This window comes from Tympanuchus pallidicinctus, unplaced genomic scaffold (assembly GCF_026119805.1).
Source record: "Tympanuchus pallidicinctus isolate F22 unplaced genomic scaffold, pur_lepc_1.0 scaffold2, whole genome shotgun sequence".
In the NCBI taxonomy this organism is placed as follows: Eukaryota; Metazoa; Chordata; class Aves; order Galliformes; family Phasianidae; genus Tympanuchus; species Tympanuchus pallidicinctus.
Genome location: NW_026294721.1, coordinates 11558545 through 11578064, shown reverse-complemented (window position 1 = coordinate 11578064; position 19520 = coordinate 11558545). Strand labels below are relative to the sequence as shown.

The 19520-nt window shown below is 37.8% G+C and overlaps 2 protein-coding genes across 2 annotated transcripts in view; one reads left to right on the top strand and one right to left on the bottom strand.

Annotated features, from left to right (window-relative positions):
* STX18 (syntaxin 18) overlaps positions 1–19520 on the bottom strand; it is a 540575-nt gene that overhangs the window by 401296 nt on the left and 119759 nt on the right. The gene's annotated exons all lie outside the window — the stretch shown is intronic.
* Positions 1–19520, top strand: part of STK32B (serine/threonine kinase 32B) — a 150770-nt gene that overhangs the window by 97518 nt on the left and 33732 nt on the right. Inside the window, exons 5-6 of the mRNA XM_052681669.1 lie at positions 5514–5551; positions 14655–14744. Of these exons, the coding sequence (XP_052537629.1) occupies positions 5514–5551; positions 14655–14744 (128 nt within the window). The remainder of the gene's footprint in view (positions 1–5513; positions 5552–14654; positions 14745–19520) is intronic.

Sequence of the window (19520 nt, the reverse complement as noted above, 5' to 3'; positions counted from 1 at the left end):
TTGCTGTAGAAGGATTTTCTGGAATCAGATCAATATTAGCTGTAGGAAAGCAAGCTGGTGGTTCTGTTATTCACATCTGAAGTTTTCTTTAGGCCTCCTTAGCATTTTTATGCAAGTATGTCTTGCAGTAATCAACTTGAGTTTAATCTCAGTTGTACAAATAAAACCTTGTTTATTTTGTTCATTTATATGAAATATGAACATTTCTGTCATGTTCCAAAAGCAAATAGAAAAGCTCTATTGACCATCTACATACTATTTATATATGATATGCCTGTCACATCACATTTTACAGGTCTCTTTCGTTAACTAAACAACTCTAATCTATTCGTTGTTTCCTCTCAGCCATTCCTTTTTAATTTGTGGTTGTTCAGCCTTCCAAGATCTTTTCTTTTTTCAGTGCTTTATTTCAAAAACTGTGAAATCAGATAGCTTGAGGAACCTAACACTGTTTTGTATCATTATACATTTTTCAATATTTCCTTAGGTAAACTGAGCAAAGCATGGTTGATTTCATCAGCCACAAGCCTGTCCTTTCTAGATTAATATTTGAAGTCCAATAGAGACAAAAAGGAATGAAAAGTGACAATGTCCTGGCTGTTACTTCATAGCAGTACACGTGGAACTTTTTTGGAGATAGCTCTGGATTTCAAGCTTTACAGTAAATAGCATCACAAAATGCTTTGCAGTCTTCTTTTATATGACTATTTAATCTATATAAGGAACACAAGTGTGGCTTCTTCCTTTTAGAGCAATTAAGATCATTCTCTTCTAGTCATTTTATCTGGTACTGGCAATATATTCACCTAATTTTCACACTCTTATTGAGATTTCTCAGACTCCTTATCAACTGATTTTTTTCTATGTCGCATAGCTAATTAGCATTATGTTACAACTACAGTGAATTGCAGAGCATTTGAATTTTAACCTCCTTTCATGCTAGAGATAAGCTATTTATTCCTACTATTTTCTTCATGAGTATTTAAGCCCTGGGATAGATTTGAATATGTGGAAGCTCTGATTAGCTTCCATCTGCACTGGACTAACTGGACTATACCAAAGATTCCATCCAGGTCCCTTATAAATCTTTCATGAACTTGTTTTTAGCCAAAAGGAAGAGGAAAAATAGTGATGAACAATTAGATGTGTTATGTTTCATAGATTCAAAATTCAGGTGGGAATGGACCTGCAGAACTGTTAAGAGTCCACTGTTCTGCACAAAGCAGGGTCAGCTGAAGATCAGAACAGGTTTCTTGACTTTTATTTAGTCAGGTCTTGAAAACCTCCAAGGATGGAAATTACACAACCTTTCCAATTCTGAATTTAGAAAATTATTAACCAAACTTAGTAATTCCTGGAAAGAATGTGGATGGAAACAGTGAATAAAACTGAAAATGTTTGAGCTTTAGTCCTTTACAATCAACAGAATCTTTTCAAGTGAGTTCAGGAGACTCTAATTGGCATATGCAATGAATATGAGTGACTCACTGTTATACTCCACGTAGAAAGAATGTCTTCGGTGTCCACTTGACCTAGATATTAAAGATACAAATAGATTATCAATTATTCATTATTACTTGGAAAATACGTGAAGCACCTTTTTAAGGTACTTCCATCCTTCAGGCAGCCTTATTTGACGTTTCTTGCTAGGTGAATGAAGAAAGCCAGAAATGGTTTCATAAGAAATAGTAACAAGTAGAAACTGAACCATATTTCTTCCAACCTTTTTTTCTCATTTGTTTTCAACTCTGCTTTTTTGGGTTGTTATATTAGTTACAATATATAACCTTGTCCTGTCAGTGAGTGAAGACTTTGAAGGTTTTTCTGCTTCCATTTCTATATTTTTTCTGTGTATAAAAAGAAGACCTGGAGTAGCACCAGCACAGAATGAGAAAGTCAAGGTTTAGAAATTAGTTATAGACAACTCTGTTGCTGGTGAATGGGTTTGAAGGTAGCCCAGGGCTTTTCTGAGTCTGGACACGAGTAAGTTTGCTGTCTGCAAAAGTCTTTAGAATTTTCTAATGAGCTAGTTCAATATACTGGGATTATGAAATGAGTATTTCAGTTCATTATATCAGCTAGGAGTATAAACAACAGGAAAACCCTGAAGTTAAGGAACTGAATTTCACATCCTTCTTTTCCCCATTTGAACAAGTTTGCTAAAAGGAAAAACTTTTTCTGATGATGTGTAGTCAAAACAGAATTTCATTTATTTAACATTTCTGAATTTAACAGCTTAACTAAAGAGTTATTATCTTTTAAATCCATATCTCTACAGAAACAGCATTTTCACTATATAAACGAATTTAACCAGAGCATTTATTCAAAGGAACTAGCTGCCTTTTGGTGAACACCACAAGCCTTCCATTCTGAACATATCCTCTAACTATAACTGCAATGCTCCTACACTTTCCAAGTCTTCACACTGACTCTGTTGAAGCCAAATGTATTAAAGGTGCAAAGACATGACTGTGAGCTCATCCCTCTCCAGTCTGTAAAGCTTTCAACAAGGTGCCTCCAGTGGGGTGATCTTCGAGTTCCATGCTGTAGACTGGGAATAAGTACATAATAGACTGCTACTGGAAAGCACACTTTTTACTGTTAATTTGTGCTTTATTTTCTCATATATCTCATATATCACATATAGACAACTCCGGGCATGTGATCTGAAAACAGTAGTATCTTATGCTCAAGGGGAAAAATACACATAGGAAACTTGTTCCCCTTTTTGTTTAGGTTAGCCCATGACATTTACTTGCTGTAAAGTCAGTTTAAAAATATGAGATTGGAGACATGGTGATGAATCTATCAAGTTGCGTCAGGTACAGATGAATCTATTAAGTTACCTCTGCAAGCTGATACACCCTGCCCCCAGCTGCGGTCCTGCCTCAGAGAAAATGAGCAAAGACAGTGATGGAAAAGATCCCTCAGGTAAGAATCAGTATCAAGTATAAGCCACTGCTTGCATTAGTCACAGAAAGACAAGCAGAGGTATAATTTTTATTGCTCAGCTTACTGAACATTGCAGATACAACTGCATGTAAGATATATTTGACACTATATGCGGTTGACTAGTGGATTTGTCAGTATCTTTTCTGGTGACAATAAAAATACACAGTCTATGTAATAGTGCAAAACAATAATAGATATTCATATTGTTTAAAATCATCTTCTTAAAAAAAAAAAAAAAAAGAGAAAAGGCATGGACTTATTGTAATAAGCAATCCCTGGGAGACACATTGCTATAGACTTGACAGTAGCTCATAAAGTCAAATATTTCCTTTCTCTCAGTTTTATTCTCAGGGAAGTACTCAAAATTTTATCATTCCAATTCTAAGAGTTGGGGTTTTTTCCTCAGTTTGTTGAAAATAGTATGAAGACTGAATTTATCACTGATATTAACAAGCCACAGAATGGCACTCATGGGTATGACTGTGACTCCAATTTTTCACCCATATGAGAAGTGCAGAGTCATATTATGCTTGTTAAGTCTTGTAAAGACAAAGTTTTAAATATTTAATTCAATAGTTATTAGTCATAATTGCAAGTACATTTCCACTGAAAATCATAGTGTACTTTATAGTCATGGGCCAGATACAAAGTTGTTGAAATCACAGTTCAATCTCTTATTGGGAAACAGTTGTCAGTAATTAGAGATCAGCTCGTTACTAGCAAATATATTTGATATCAGATGAGAAGTAGCTTTTCTGAAAACTGTCTCATTAGCTGAGAGATAACGTATAAAACTACATATAAAAATGTATAACATTTCCTATGCTAATTTGACCAAAGATAAGTCTTATAAAAAAGGCATTCAAACCTACAGTTCATCTGTATCTCATAACGTCAGCCATGTGAAATCAGAGGAAGGAGAGTTTCTTGTAAGTAATCATAGTAAGCTATGTGCCAAGAGAGTGTGAGGAAGAGGAAAGAAACAAGTTAGAAATCAAAGATTTGTGGTTGACATGGATTCTAGGAGAGATCTTCTCTTTATATTACAAGTATATATCAAACTTTCTCCTGAATCAGACCACTATAGATAGCCTGTAAGTTATACAGAAGAAAAGCAGGTGTTCACACTGAAATATTAGTATAAATTTCCATTCCAGATGGTAACGCATAGTGAGATCATTTTCCTTATGCACACACACATCCTACAATATTATGCAGAACGTGATTCAAAACAATTCTTTATTTATTCTGTTTCCCAGCTTTTGCTTCACAAACTGTAAATATAATCTTCGTGTACTTCATATTTTCATATGATTCTCAGGAAAAGCTAAAAAGTTTGGAATTCATAGTATTAGGCTGCAAGTTGACTTTTGTCAACAAAGATATCGAAGTCACTTCATACATAATGTATACAGATGCTATTGCTATCTTATTCCTGACATTTCCTTCAGAAATCATTCTACATTATAGTAAAAAAAAAAAAAACTTCTGATGCAATATTATCCTTTTGCAACACTTCATTCTTCTCTTTATTCCATTCATGGGAAAACTAGGTAAAATTTGTTAGTGAAACCTAAATATGTGTAAGTACATATTTCAGACAGGATTTATAGTGAAATGTTTAAATCAGAATAATCAAGTCATCCTTTGGCTGCATTAAAATACACAGATCTTTGGAATACATTTTTCAATGCCTTCTCTTCTGAGATCTGTGAAGAATTTAGCCCAAGAGGCAAATATTTTGCACAAGGCAGATCAATGTATCTCCTCTTCAGGAAATGCAATACTGCTTCAAAATTGTGTTAGGTGTGAGCTGCCAGTGTGAAGGCACTGTCCAGCAGTGGTGAAGAAAAGTTGTCTCCATTGTTCTTGACAGCAGAGTAAAGGTCAACTTAAAAAGACAAGCATGGCTCTCTAACCAGTGTCTTTTCTTTGTGCCAAGAACATCAGAGTTGAGCTGATGTTTTGATACATCACATCCCACATTTCCTCAGCACCACCCCTTTTCCAAGCCTGCTATTTACCATTACAAGCAGACACGTGTAGATTCAAGTGCTAAAAAGGGAGCTGCTAGACCTGCTTGGGTAGTATAAGATCTAGCAGGACTCTCCTGCTAGAGAGTGAGTGATTCATGCATATGAGCATGGCAGTTTAGTAAGTCTGGCAGAAAGGGTAGATCAGTGATGTTCCCAGTTAACTGATTTCTTGTGTTTGTCACATGCAGAGTCCCGGAGGCAATCAGGCACGTCCAGGATGCGAATCTTCCATTTTGTTGTTCCCACTACTTTAAAGAGTAAAATACATCTTGAAAGCCAAATCTTTGTCAATGCTAACCATATGAAAACAAAAACACATGAAATAGAAACCTAGGCAACATCTTTAGTATGCATGCTTTCAAGGCAGTAAATAATGTAGATAAAAATCATTTACCTTTGTATATGATATGATTTTCATTGCTCTAATTTAAGTTACTTGGCCCCTGCAAACATATGGAAAACATTTTTAAATTGCACATTTTTTTTTGCTATGAATTATAATGCATGCATTTTCTTATTTTACAGGGATATCAAACCTGACAACATATTACTGGATGAGCATGGTGAGTAAATATTGACTGCATTCTCCGAGATGCCTCTAATTTGTGAGCTGTCTGTGATATGGTGGATCATGGTTTTTAAGTCAGCTTGAGCTGCAGGATTCCAGTTGAAATCTGGACATTCTGCACATCCCCCTGTCCAATTGGCAGTTTTGCAGTATTCATTCCTATGGAAAAAAAAAAAAAAAGCTGATCTGAATTGAACATGAAAGAATTAATAGGAATGAGGATCACCAGGGACACCAATCAAAAATAAGTTAATATTTTAATAACATGATTACTGTAAGTCACTGAGGGTAGGGAGACCCTTCAGAGGGATTTAGATAAGCTGGATCACTGGGCTGATATGAATGTGATGAAATTCAACAAGGCCAAGTGTCGGGTCCTGCACTTTGGGCACAACAACTCCACGCAGCATTATAGGCTTGGGGATGAGTGGCTGGACGAGTGTGAAGAAGAGAAGGACCTGGGGGTGTTGGTTGATGCTCAGCCGAACATGAGCCAACAGTGTGCCCAGGTGGCCAAGAGGGCCAATGGCATCCTGGCCTGCATTAGAAATAGCGTGGCCAGCAGGAGCAGGGAGGTGATCATCCCCCTCTACTCAGCACTGGTGAGGCCACACCTCGAGTACTGTGTTCAGTTTTGAGCCCCTCACTACAGGAAAGATGTTGAGGCCCTGGAACATGTCCAGAGAAGGGCAACAAAACTGGTGAGGGGTCTGGAGCACAAGTCTTATGAGGAGCGGCTGAGGGAGCTGGGATTGTTCAGTCTGGAGAAGAGGAGGCTCAGGGGAGACCTCATTGCACTGTACAACTTCCTGAAGGGAGATGTGGTGAAGAGGGATTTGGCCTCTTCTCCCATGCAACGAACAGGACCCAGGGAAATGGCTGCAAGTTGTATCAGAGGAGGTTTAGGTTGGACATGAGGAAAAACTTTTTCTCTCAGAGTGGTCAGGAACTGGAATGGCTGCCCCGGGAGGTGGTGGAGTCGCCGTCCCTGGCAGTGTTCAAGAGGCGTCTGGATGAGGAGCTGCGAGATGTGGGTTAGTACTTGTGGTAGCAGTGGTAATGAGAAGACAGTTGGACTAGATGATCTTACAGGTCATTTCCAACCTTGTGACATACTATGATTCTGTGATTCAATGATAATCGCTCTTTAGGGACCTTCCAATACAGCAGTACCAAGCATCTATTTTCTGTACTGAAATCATGAAGGATTAGGAAATTTCAAATAGCAAAATATTGTTCATCTGAAATTATTTTCCTAAATTTAGATGCGAAATCTGAAATTTGCCTCTAAAATGCCTGTAAAATTTTCATGGTTCTACATATAGTTCTGGCTCAAAAAATACTTAAAAATGTCTAACAACATAATCAGCTTTGAATTTTCAAGACTATTTCCATGATCTCAAGCAAAAAATGTGCTGAGTGAATAAAAATTCTGACTTTTTTTTTATGAGAACCATACAGATGCAGAGAATATATGAAGTATTTTGCTAAAATGAAATGCATCTTTTTGCAGCCATTTATAGCAAGGATACGAGAAAATATAATAAAAGCTAGTTTTGACCTTGTATTAATTAGAACAGAAGTACAAGACAGACAGAATGGAAATTAACATGTGTTTGCTGCTGGGAAAGACTTGTTTTGCTTTATACACTTCAGAAATCGACTAAGACCAGTTAATCTCTGAAAAAAATACAGATTTGAAATGATGCCAAAGATACAATTATTTTTCAAAATCTGTTGTAGAGCTGCTGGGTCAGCATGTTAAAGTTGATTAAAGAAGTAACATTTAAGACAGCTGGAATTTACCTCTGGGAATACTGACGCCAATAAAACTTAATGATATTTCAGTCTTAAACCATCTAGGACTTCAGGAATTTAGTGTTTCAGACTCACACGTGTTAATTTTCCCTAGACACTAATATCAGCAAATAAGCATGAAATAGAAATATCTTGTCTTTAAGTCTTGTGTGAATTAAAGATGGAAAGGCAACATGAAATGACTATGAGTGTTAAATCTCTGATTGACAGCCTTTGAAGTAGTTACGCTTATCTCTCCTTGCTCCTCAGCAAGGTCAGTTACAACACAAAATCAGCCTCTTGGAAGTGCTTTCCTATGGGATCCAATGTAGTGTAGATGAGCTATGCAAGAGCCAGCAGTATGTTGCAGAATTACATTTTGGTGACTACAAAATATTCAGCAACAAAATTAGCTAGTGCCAGCTTGGAAATATTGGGATGAATAGCCCCTGCTCTGCAAAGCAGCATGGTGCTTCACCAGTCTTTACCAAGGTAGACCTTGGTGAGCAGAATTAATCAGCTCACAGACCTGCTGTGTCTGGGTGCTGTAGTTCTTCCAGTCTGGGCAAGAGACCCTGTACTCACTAAATGAGATGACGATGTAGTAGTAGTGTCTGTATCATGCTGGTCATCATCGTTTCTTTATAGATACAGACTCATTTAGATCATCTGATCCATTTTGGTTGTCTGCACTTAAGCATTAATATCTATTTCTCTTCAGTGAATAATACAGAGGAAGTTTTGTGTAAAGATATAGAAAACCAAATTTTGCATTTAGACACATGAATCCTATCCAAAAGCCCTAAAAAAGCTTCAATTAAGATGCGACACTGTATGGGAACTGCTGAATCATGGCCTGAACCTCTGATAGATCACCTGAGGTGAGCAATGAGTCAGCCCTGGGAGCACAGGTGAAAGCAATTCACCTATGCTGTCAGAAGAGGTGGAGGCAGGCTCCACATCTTCTAGAACCCATTTAAGAGCTGACTAGCAGCAAGGAAGGATGTCTTCTGGAGATTGCTCCTTTGGAGTTTCATAGGGAGTAGAGGATATGGGTAAGCATTCTATCTATTCTCTTTTGGTATAATAACTGCTTAGCCAAACTCTCTGGTATGTTTTGTAATTATAACATCTGTACATTCATTGATTATATAGACACTTCACAGTAACACAATTTTTTTGAGGAACCATCAACTTTCACTTAGCAAAAATAAACAAGTAATTGTTCAATATATGTGTGCGTAAGGTAAGCAGCTTCTCTAATCTGTTTCTGTTCCTATGGCTGTTGCATTTGAACAAATCCTCACTTCCTGTAGTGTAGGAACTTAGTGTTCTGCTGAAGTTCTGATGTAGTAGTGGATGAGTTTGGACATCACAAGAAGTGTCATACTATACAAGAACTGTGAAAACAGATAATTAAGATAATATTTAAGCCTCTAGCAGAAGATGATTGTCAGATGTCCTTGAGATATTCACTCTTTCGTGATGGGAGAGATTAGAAACATTTTCAGGGTGCTGCAGCAGGAACAATGGTGTCCCGTTTTTTTGGTTCAAACTCTAAACTGAACTAAGTAAACAAACACAAATCTCTTCTGTTGTGTTTTCTTCTCTCCCAGAAGGCTTATAACTATCAATAACCTCTAAATTTAGCAGTAGAGTTCTCTTCTTCTAGCATGTGCCTCAAATAGATACTCCAGTAACAACTGAAAAAACTGCTTTGTGGTTCATGGCAGCTACTATTATTTTATTATACAGAGAAAAGAACTACAGAAATCTCCTGATAACGGTATTCTGTTCCCTCCTCCACTCTTTTCACTTTAATGGCTTAAATCCATATATCTGAAATGACAGTGTTTAGGACTAAAGATTGACAAGTCTGGTCTATGTTGCATTTTTCCTGAAATGTCAAAATGTCAAAGAAATTAATGATCCCTTTAAATATTTCCATGATCTATTAGTTGTTGCATCTGAGGATACATATAATGTCTGAAATATAGAAAAACAAAGAGTATTAATCATATTAGGATATTGGGTTTTTTTTTTTTTTTTTTTTTCAGAGATGATAACTTGTTCTTTCTATAGCTACTTAACAGCATTATTAGCACTTCAGATCATTCTGCAGAAATCATGATGCTCCCCTTTTGACATCCAGATTTTGTGTAGTGCAGAGCAACCAGACTGTTACTATACTGTTTCCAAGAATTTGCAAGGGTTTGATTTCCTGTCAGGCAAGTGTGAAATGATGTCTTGAAACAAGATACAGCAAGGTTTCTGCATGGCATTCTGCATTTCCTTTCCCAAGGAAGACTGGGTTGATGATTGGACTAGATCATCTTAGTGGTCTTTTACAACTCTAATGATTCTATGATTCAAAGAATTCGCCTCAGGATCATACACGGGATCCCAGCCAGTATTCTATCACAGTCAAAAGATCATCTCCTCAGACAGCGTCCGCTGCCAATTCTAGTCATCAGATGCTTCGGTGATCCTTATCACCTGCAATTTTTATATTAGGATGTTAGTAAAGCTTTGTATATTCCCATTAAAATCTGGATGGGTCTTTGTTAATGAATTCTACTTCTACTTCTTTGAAGCTGCTGCCAAAACTGGCCTTTACAACCACATGGAGAAACAAGTTCTACCAGTTCACCATCTTTTATAAAAGTGTTTTCTTTCATTTGTTTTGAAACATGCTGCTTGCATTCACTTTATTCCTCATTTTTATGACATCCCAAAACTCCTTTAAAAGCTTTTATAATTGACTGGTTTATTGCTTCTATCAGTAATAATTTTACTCAATAATCATTTCTCTTAGGAGGGAGAAAGGTAGATTCAAGTTGGTGTGTTATTTGCCTTTTTATATACGACTATATTATTTTATGATCATCAAATCTTTCCTTAAAAGTCTATTTCCTTGTTTATGTGATACTCTCAACTCTCATTTGGAAATTAACATCAAGTTTGAAAAATGTAGACAATGAGCAATCTTGGTCTTAAAACTAAAAATAGGATGAATAAAAATCACCACCCATAAATTCAATAGTTTAAGCCTTGAATGCTGACTCCTGAACACACCTTAAGCAGGACCATCAGGCTTCTAGCAATCTCCTGATGATGAGTGTCCAGCTGCCAAGGCATGCAAAGTTCATCTGGATGCAAGATGACACTCTTGTACTCAATATAGATGAATGTGAAGAACTGGTTTTTAAATAGTTCATAGAGTTTGACCTTCTGGGCAAAGTAGATCTGAATTTGATCCAAAATATTACTATGCAGAGATTTCTTATCAGCTCTGATGCATTCTGAGCTGGTGGCATTAACTCCAGACTGATATTTTTTTCTTTCTGTCCTCAGATTCACCCCTTCACTTTCATACCCTAGAGTATTAAAACTCATTGAAACTCTTTAGTCAGCCAGCCTCAGCCACCTATCAGAACTTGTTTTAATTACAATTATGATCTATTCTCATTTAGCAAAAAAAAAAAAAAAAATCAGTTATAGTCAAAGATTATTTGTTTTATGCCTTAGGTATTTGGTGGATATGTGATAAACTGATGTACACGTGCCCCATATGTTTATACCTCATGCATTCTTTCTGAGATGCACACAAAGCTTTAAAGGGTCATATACTGTCTGTAGAAACTAACTTACAGATTTGCCTTACTTGGCAGCACACTAGAGGAATGCAGTTCTTGAAATAATTGTCATTGAGATTCTTTCTACTTAAGATTAAGAGTAGTTATGGCACTAAAGGACATAGTCTAGTGGGCATGGTGGTGATGGGTTGATGGTTGGACTAGATGATCTTAGTGATCTTTTTCAGCCTTTATATTTCTATGAAATATACGTGTATACTTAGCTGAAACTGGTGCAATCAGACTTGAAATAACCATTTGCAGAGAGCTGGAGAAATGTATGCATTTGCCTCCTCCACTATCTGCTATGCTCTCATTATCAGATGGAGTCACGCATCCTAGGACATTAAGCAAAGAACTCTTCTGTTGTGATACTTGAATTTATTTAGGTTCTGTTGAATCTGCTGTGCATTGCCCTGCTTCGCAGCTCTTAATAGCCAAATCCAGGTGGTGCTGACATACTGTTCAGTCCAGTACCGTACTTGGTACCTGAGAAGGACTTGAGCTTGATGGTCAGTTTTTCTAGATAAAATCCGGAAAGAGAGATAAAGTACAAGGCGTGAAGCTCAGAAGGTAAAATGTCCCTGTGAACTGAAATTTTGGAAATAGATTAAAATAGCCAGAACTGTTGTATTTTTACTGCAGAAATAGTTATCTTTCATCCCTCCCTCTACTCTGTCCTGGTGAGGCCTCACCTTGAGTACTGTGTCTGGTTCTGGGCTCCCTGGTACAAAAAAGACAAGGATCTGCTGGAAAGAGTCCAATGGAGGGCCACAAAGATGATCTCTCCTATAGACCCAGGCTGAGCAACCTGGGTCTATTCAGCCTTGAGAAAAGAAGATTCAGGGGGCATCTGATCAGTGTCCATAAATACCTAAGGTGCAGGTGGCAAAGGGACGAGGTCAGACTCTTCTCAGCAGTGGGTGGCAATAGGACAAGGGGAAATGGCCACAAATTGAAGCACAGGAAATTTTGCACAAATGCGTTTAAGAACTTCTTCACAGTAAGGGTGACAGAATGCTGGAACAGGTTGCCCAGTGAGGCTGTGGAGTCTGCTGCTCTGGAGATGTTCAAAACTCACCTGGGTGCCCACCTGGTCTAGGATCTGCTCTGGCAGGGTGGTTGGACTACTCTCTAGAGGTCCTTTCATCCCCTACAATTCTATAACGCATGTGACTACATGCATCTGCAGCCATAAAAATGTCATAGAGACTGATTAGAAAGGCTCATAACAAACTGGGGTCTATTTGCAGTCCTTATGGCAGCACAACCACCACCTGCCCAGAGGACACCTTTCCTGTCCTCCATGGCAAACTACCAGCCCCCTAAGCATCAAGCAAAATCTGTGTTCAGGCACCCCAGAGGCTGTAGAAGAACAAAGGTGTTCTTTTTTCCAGAGATACAGATGTGGTTTTGCTGTGTGGTGCTGTGACCATGGGAGCAAAGCATTACTACTTTATCACCAGCAGCATGCAGAGCTCTCAAGCCTATCTACTTCCCTTACAGAGAGGCATTTTTAACAAAACACACCAACTAACATTTATAACCCTTCACATATGTGCTACTTTGGTTTTGTTAAATGAAAAGAAATCTAATAAAAGGGAGAGAAAACAATGCACTGCAGGAGAGGCAATTTTCATTACAAATCAACTGTTTGGATCAGTTTGAATGGAATATTATGTGATAGGTGTTTTGCAACAGGCTATCATGCTGGCACTCTAATAGGGAGAATCATTTACAGTAGTGTCATTTAAATGACGCAACTTTATAAAAAAAAAATTCTTAGTTTTCAAGATTGTTGCAGCTTTTCATTCTACAGTGCGCATGGAATTAAAGCATCAATGCCATGGAGTGCCTGTGTGTGGTTCAATTGTCCTTCTCAATAAGCATTCTGCCATCATGTTCTACTGCAGAAATGAACTGCAGTTCTCCTCACCAGCCATGAGCTGCAGCCAGCATGAGGGAGGAATGCCATCTTGGAAACTGGTGGTAAGACAGGCTGTGCTCTCTGACTGCTTTTATGGGAAGCAACACCTTCCACCCTCTATGAAGGAATTACTTGCTCTGCTCAATGCTTTTGTTTACCTTTTGCTCATGTTTTTTTGGGCAGGGTGTCTTAGGAGGAAGCATCACCACAACAGAAGGAGTTCTTGTGAAGACTAAAAAATGTGTAAAGCACTTAATCAAAAACTTCTGCTATGTAACCCATTTGAAAAAAAATATGTTTAAGTGTTGGAAATGAGATGTGCCTTCTTCCATTTTACTTTCAAAAGCAACCTAGGTCTGGCCAAATGAGGGGACTCTGAGAATTTCAGTTCACATATGGCTGAATATTTTTTGAGGCTGGCAGGTACATTTCCTGGAGACTATGAGTAGGATCTAGGTCAGATTGTCAAAGCAGTGTAATCATTCATTGAGACTGCTGTTCCTCAGTCTGGCACTGGGGAAATGTTCAGTGTCAGGACCACAGGCAAATCAACTTTTACGTTCTTTTCATCTTTGACGGTAAACATGGTAACAGCTTCCTTCACTCAATAACTGCTTCATGCCCAAAGCCTGCTCCACGCTGTGGACTGAATGAGTTTGAGATCCTGATTTTAAAAAAGAGGAGGGGAAAGTATCAGAGGAACTCAACGTTCAGGACTCCACCTAAAGGCAAGATGTCTCAGCTATGATTTGAGTGTGCTGCTAAGCTGGGGAAGGGAGCACCTATCCATGTCCTCCACAGTGGCATTGCCAGGTGGAATCATAGGCAAAGCGTCCACAGCAGGAACTAGCCCCTAAGTAGGAGATGCAAAACATACCAGCAGATTTATGCAGACAAAATTGTGCAGATAGATACATTTTCATTCTGAATTTGCATTCAGTTTACTTGCCTAAGGCAGATGAGAATTAGCAACTATTGCCTTGCAATGGTGGAGCAATTTACCCTGTGCTTGCCATAAATCACCCTAGGGGAAAAAGTAATGATGGCATGTTTAGGCCATCCAACCTGATTAGCTGAGTTTAAATCAGCAGTCTCGGTCAGGCAGCAAGTCCATGGTCTGTATTGTGTTGAATATCTTTCATCTTGTAATCTGCTGTCAAAGGAAGGATTGTCTGGGACCTGCTGCTGTTACACAAATGCTCCTCTGCTACCATGAATCTAATTTTGTAGTTATTGTATTTTTAAAATACCCTTTTTCTTCTCAGCTCCCTTTTTGCCCCAAGGACACCCTGAAAAAGCCAGGCTGATTGTAACACAAAGTGGATGTGATGGCAGACAGGTGTCATGAGTGCAGGAGATTGTGAGGGATGGCTCTAGTTAGAGAAAAGGTGAGGTAGAGTTCACACATCACTCCAAGAAATTCAGCACTGTTCTGTGCATTACTGCTCCAAAAAGACAATTGCTGTCCTTGGTTCTCACAGAAGGAGGAGGTTCAGGGACGGTCAGAAGTGAGGTTCAGTGTGCAAACAAATAATAGATACAACCATGCAGGGGGAAAAAAAGCTTTTTTTTTTTTTTTTTTTTTTGCTGTCATTACTTTTTTTTTTTTTTTTTTTTAAAGCTATGAGCTGTGATTAATAGTAAATTATAAGACATTAAATTGTTCAGATTTATACACTGAATAAAGCAAGGAATGTTTATAAGATTTTGACTTCTGTTTTTACTTTGTATAATTGCAGGACATGTTCATATCACTGACTTTAACATTGCAACCATAGTAAAAGGCTCAGAAAAGGCTTCATCTATGGCTGGCACAAAGCCCTACATGGGTAAGTTTTCAAGACAGTTTCAAAAACGTAAGAAAATTCATACATGAAGGTTGACTCATGGTATATTAAAAGGATTTTAAGTTGTAAAGTATATAGCAAATTTGATTGGCTTCTTTTTTTATGAGTATGTTAGCAATAGAAAATATCAGAGATGAAGGAACTGGGAAGGAATGTGGTCTCCATTGTGCTTTTAGTCAGGGTCTACTTGGTTTTGTGAAGTCAGGAAAGGCTCAGCTGTGATTTCCCCACAGCTGGAGACAAGAATAAATGATCATTTTCACTGCTGTGGTTATGATCTAGCAGAGAACAAGTAATGTCTGTTAAAATGTATCTATGCACATCCTTAATTGCTCTGCTATGTTGAATACCTCAAAAATTTGTCTAACTAACCACTTAAGTACTTGCCCTATAGTTCTAAGGGGCATTTTATACCTTTTAATCATGTATTTAAAATGCATATCTTGAAGGCTGGGAGAGTAAAATGTGATTTTATTTTATCTGTATATGTATCTCAAAGTTAAGCATCTTGGATAAGATGATAATTCAAATTTTCCCCTAGAGCTGAAGGACAGAAGGCATCTCCTGTAGGTCATTTGTCCCACAAAATTATCTGCTAGCTTCCTCAACTAATATGTGTGATTTGTCCCACCTGTGGCTTTCTACTCATCTGCTATTTTAATTCTGTCTGTACACAGAACTACTATAGCATGAGGAGATGACTAGCTAAAGGCAAAATATATTCAGGTTCTGGAAGCCAGAAATGTGCTCTGAGCGTGCCTGCTAGACCTTCTCTTGTAGACACATGTGACAACTATACACTGAAAAGTACTGATAAATTACCGTATTCGGAAAATGTCATTCAGGGAAGCAAAGGCCACTTTGCTATCTCACTTCTGCAAAATGGTATGGAATAAGAGCATTTGCCAAAGAACTACGAATTACCACGTTTTTCTTTTCATAGTGCAAATAGCACTATGCCAACCTGCTATTAATGAAGCAGACAAACATCTTCAGGACACCTCCATACTGGCTGTGAACCTCACCTAGGCACAGAAGAAGAGCTGTGTTTTTCAGAAACGGGTCTCCTACTTTGGGGGTTAATAGAGTACATTAACATACATTGCCAAACTGAGTCACTTGAGCTCATGCCAACCTGATGCTCTGTAGTTGACTTCTCTACATGTATTCAACAGAGATCAAGAAACATTCTATGTAGACCTGGCTCAAGCATTTAGGCTATGCAGAGGTATAAGGCTTCAGAATTTCTTTTTCCAGTATTTTGCACTGGTAAGCTTTAGCCAATTTGATTCCATGCCTCTACATGGACAAGATGGCCCATGTGACACAGGCATTGAGTGTCTAGGAGAATAAGTCTGGGTACTGAGCTTCCCCTTGGAGCCAGAATCTGAGCATTTGCTGTTGCAAATGTTTCTTACTGGGAAAGGGAAGAGAGGAAAAAATGCTGCCGCTTCGCTTACATCAGCAGCTTTTGTTTCAAAAGATTATTTTGTCCACATGCTGTGATTTTGTTTATGAAAACAAAAATCAGGAAAAAAAAAAGCAATTTTTCTCTAGAAGTAATTTAACCTCATCCCAACAAATGCAGATAAATAGCTATACAATTTACTTGTTAAACTGATTAAACTTGCTGAAATTCCCTTACACACAAGATGAAAAGGAATATTAAAAAATGCCAAAGCTTTCAGGATAGCAGTCTTGCATTTCAGTTAAAAGTTTGTTTCAGAGCTCACAGGTTCTACTTAAATAGCTGCCTGCAATCTTTTAGGAGCCACGGACATTAGATGTGCAAATTCTTTTATATAGATTATTCAGAAATACCCTTGGAGAGTAGCCATTTTGCAGAGATTCAAAATCAGAATAGGCATTTTCCATATTTAAATGTGATAATGGCAACAGTCAGAACAGTTGAGTCTTTTCTGAGATTTAATTTAGTAGTTGATTAAATGGCTGTTTTGATGGCCTTACATTTTTAACCTTGAAGTGACTGCACAGTTTTGTATTAGAAAGCATAATTCTTATGGAAGAAGGCAGTTGTGTACTTGCTTAGGGGTAGTTATCATTTTAGCATCTGTCTATCATAATCTGAATGTGTGTAATGAAAGGATCATCTGGCTGCTAATGATCAGAGGCAGATTTAAGTATTTGTATAAAAAATTGAGTATTCAAATATTCTACTGAAAATTATCAGGAAATAACATCTTTATAAGCATTTTTCCATCCATTAGCACACATACGTGGACACTACTTTATTTCATTATTGGTCTTACTTTGCAGGCTTTTCTTGTGACAAAAAAGGGCTACATTTTAAATTTGAAAGCTCAAAAATCTGTAGTGATTGCTGAGCAGTGTTTTGGTATTTTAGGGATGAAATTAAAAAAAAAAAAAAAAAAAAAAAAAAAGAGAGAGAGAGACTCCATCCTTCTGGAATTCCCAGTTTCCACCTTCATCCTAAGGAGGAGTTACTTGTTCTCTGTGTAGCTGGCACTTTCCAAGAGATGGTACATTTGATGCAAAGATCCTCAAATTCAAGCTGTCTAAACTCCACTTACATCCCACTCCATGGTATTGTCCATTTACTAGAAAAAAATGGAACTTCTTGTAATCAAGGTGATTGTAATGCAATCACCTTCCCAGCATAACAGCACAAGAAAGTTTCTCTGGCCTATGTCTGGACTGCCATAGGCAGCCGAGCCAAGGTTGCCACTCTCTGCTGCTCTCATTCATCTTCCTCACATCTGTCTTCCTCATTTCCTTGTCTTCTTCCAATCTCTTTTTGACAGACTGCATCAAACTCTTCACTGAGTCGATGTAAGTCAGTGGCAGAGTGCTCCCTCTTTTTTTTTTTTTTTTTTTTTTTTTTTTTCCCTAGTAGTGCTAGTGTTGGGTTGTTTTTTTTTTTTTTTCATTTCTGGGAGCTAAATTAGCTACTGGAGAGTTCCTATGAGAGCCCTAGCTGACTTCAGAAAGGAGATGCATTAGAGAGCTGGAGAGAGGGGAAAATGGGCCATCTGGTTTCACCTCAGCCTATACGGCCATTATGTCTCTGAACCTACCTCTCTTATAGGCAGCAGTTTCACAACAGGAAAACAACAACAAATACAATAAAAGACCAGAAAGGAAACCAACAAACTAATAACAAAAAAATGGTGTCTTTACAGAGAGACTAGAGCACAATTAACCAGCTTATTTCCTTTCCAGTGTTCCTTCCTAACCTCTTAAAAATGGAAAAAAAAACTACAGAAGTCACAAGTTTGGCCTTTTCTACTCAGAAAGATTCAGCAGTTATCTTTGCATTCATTTTGGATTGTGAGAAGGCAGGAAGGCACTTAGAGATGTTAAAATTCTCTGCTTCATGTGAAAAATAATGGGTGAGAATTCTCTGTTGAACAAATTAGGTATTTAAGCTTCAGCAAAACTCAGACATTAAAAGGTTAACAGATACGGCCAGACACTCGATGCTGCTTTTTCCTCTGAATGTGTTCATTTTACTTCTTTTTGTCTTTCAATTTTGTGAAAAATTATATATTTAAGTTAAGTACTAGAAGTACTTTTCAGCTGCAGAGTTCAGGTTAGATAAGTGTTGTTTTTTTATTTATTTATTTTTTTTTTTTTTAAAAACTCCTGATGTTTAAGTCCATACAATTTCTGCCTTTAAGGCTGTGTCTCGCTTTCCACATAGGATCTATATAGGCCATCTAGACAATGATTGAAACAGGGAAAAAAAGAAGTGGGGAATAAGGCACCACTTTTGGTGGTAAGCTTTCATTATAGAGTTATAGAATTATAGAGTGTGGAAAAGACTTATCAGTCTGACCTACCACATTCACAGAACTATACATCTCCTGGATACCTCCAGCAATGGGGGGACTCCACCAGTCCCTGGGCAGCCCATGCCAATTCTTGACCACTGTATTCATGAAGAAATCCTCCCTAATATTCCATCTAAACCTCTCCTGGTGCAACTTGAAGCTGTTTCCTATCACATCCTATCACTAGATGCTTGGGAAAAGATTACCAGGAATTTAAATCATAATTTAACCTCAATATAACAAGACAAAATCTCCTTCAGTTATTGGCTGAGCACCAGAACTAAGGGAACTTAGTGGCTGCTGTGTTATGCTGTCCTGGTTTTTGTGATGGTAAGGGTATGAGTTGTGACTAGAGTTGGTTCCCCCTCTGGATTATATAGAAAGTCTCACTCCCACATGGATCTTATTATATTTAATCAGATATGAGGGCACACTGCACTCCTCTCTTTCAGGAAGGTTCTTAGAGGATTTCTCACTTCTTCCAGTGGTCAATTTAAGGAAATATACATATTTTTTAAAAGCTATATTTAATGCTTCTATTTGAAATCTGGTTGGAGTAGGCTGATATTGCTAGGAGCAATTTGCTTGCATGCAGCATAACTGCGTAAAACAGGTATTCGGGAGAAAATGTAGTGAATCTATATCATAAAACTGTACTACCTGTTCTGATTAAGATACAGATCTTACAATTTTAAGCATGGCCTTCCTGCTCCTGAACTTTTTTCCTGCCTATTTGCCTATTTACTGAATGGTTACTGAACATTGTGTATCTGAACCTGAATATTTCTTCAGAAACCTAGGTGGTTTCTCTACCTTCCTCCTTCCTGGCTGATAAAATGTGAGCCTTAATCTGATTTAGGAAACTTTTGCGTATCACCCATACCTAATGTTATCATTACAAACTTGCTGCTCAGATCTACCAGCGACTGTGAAGGTTGTCAAAGGT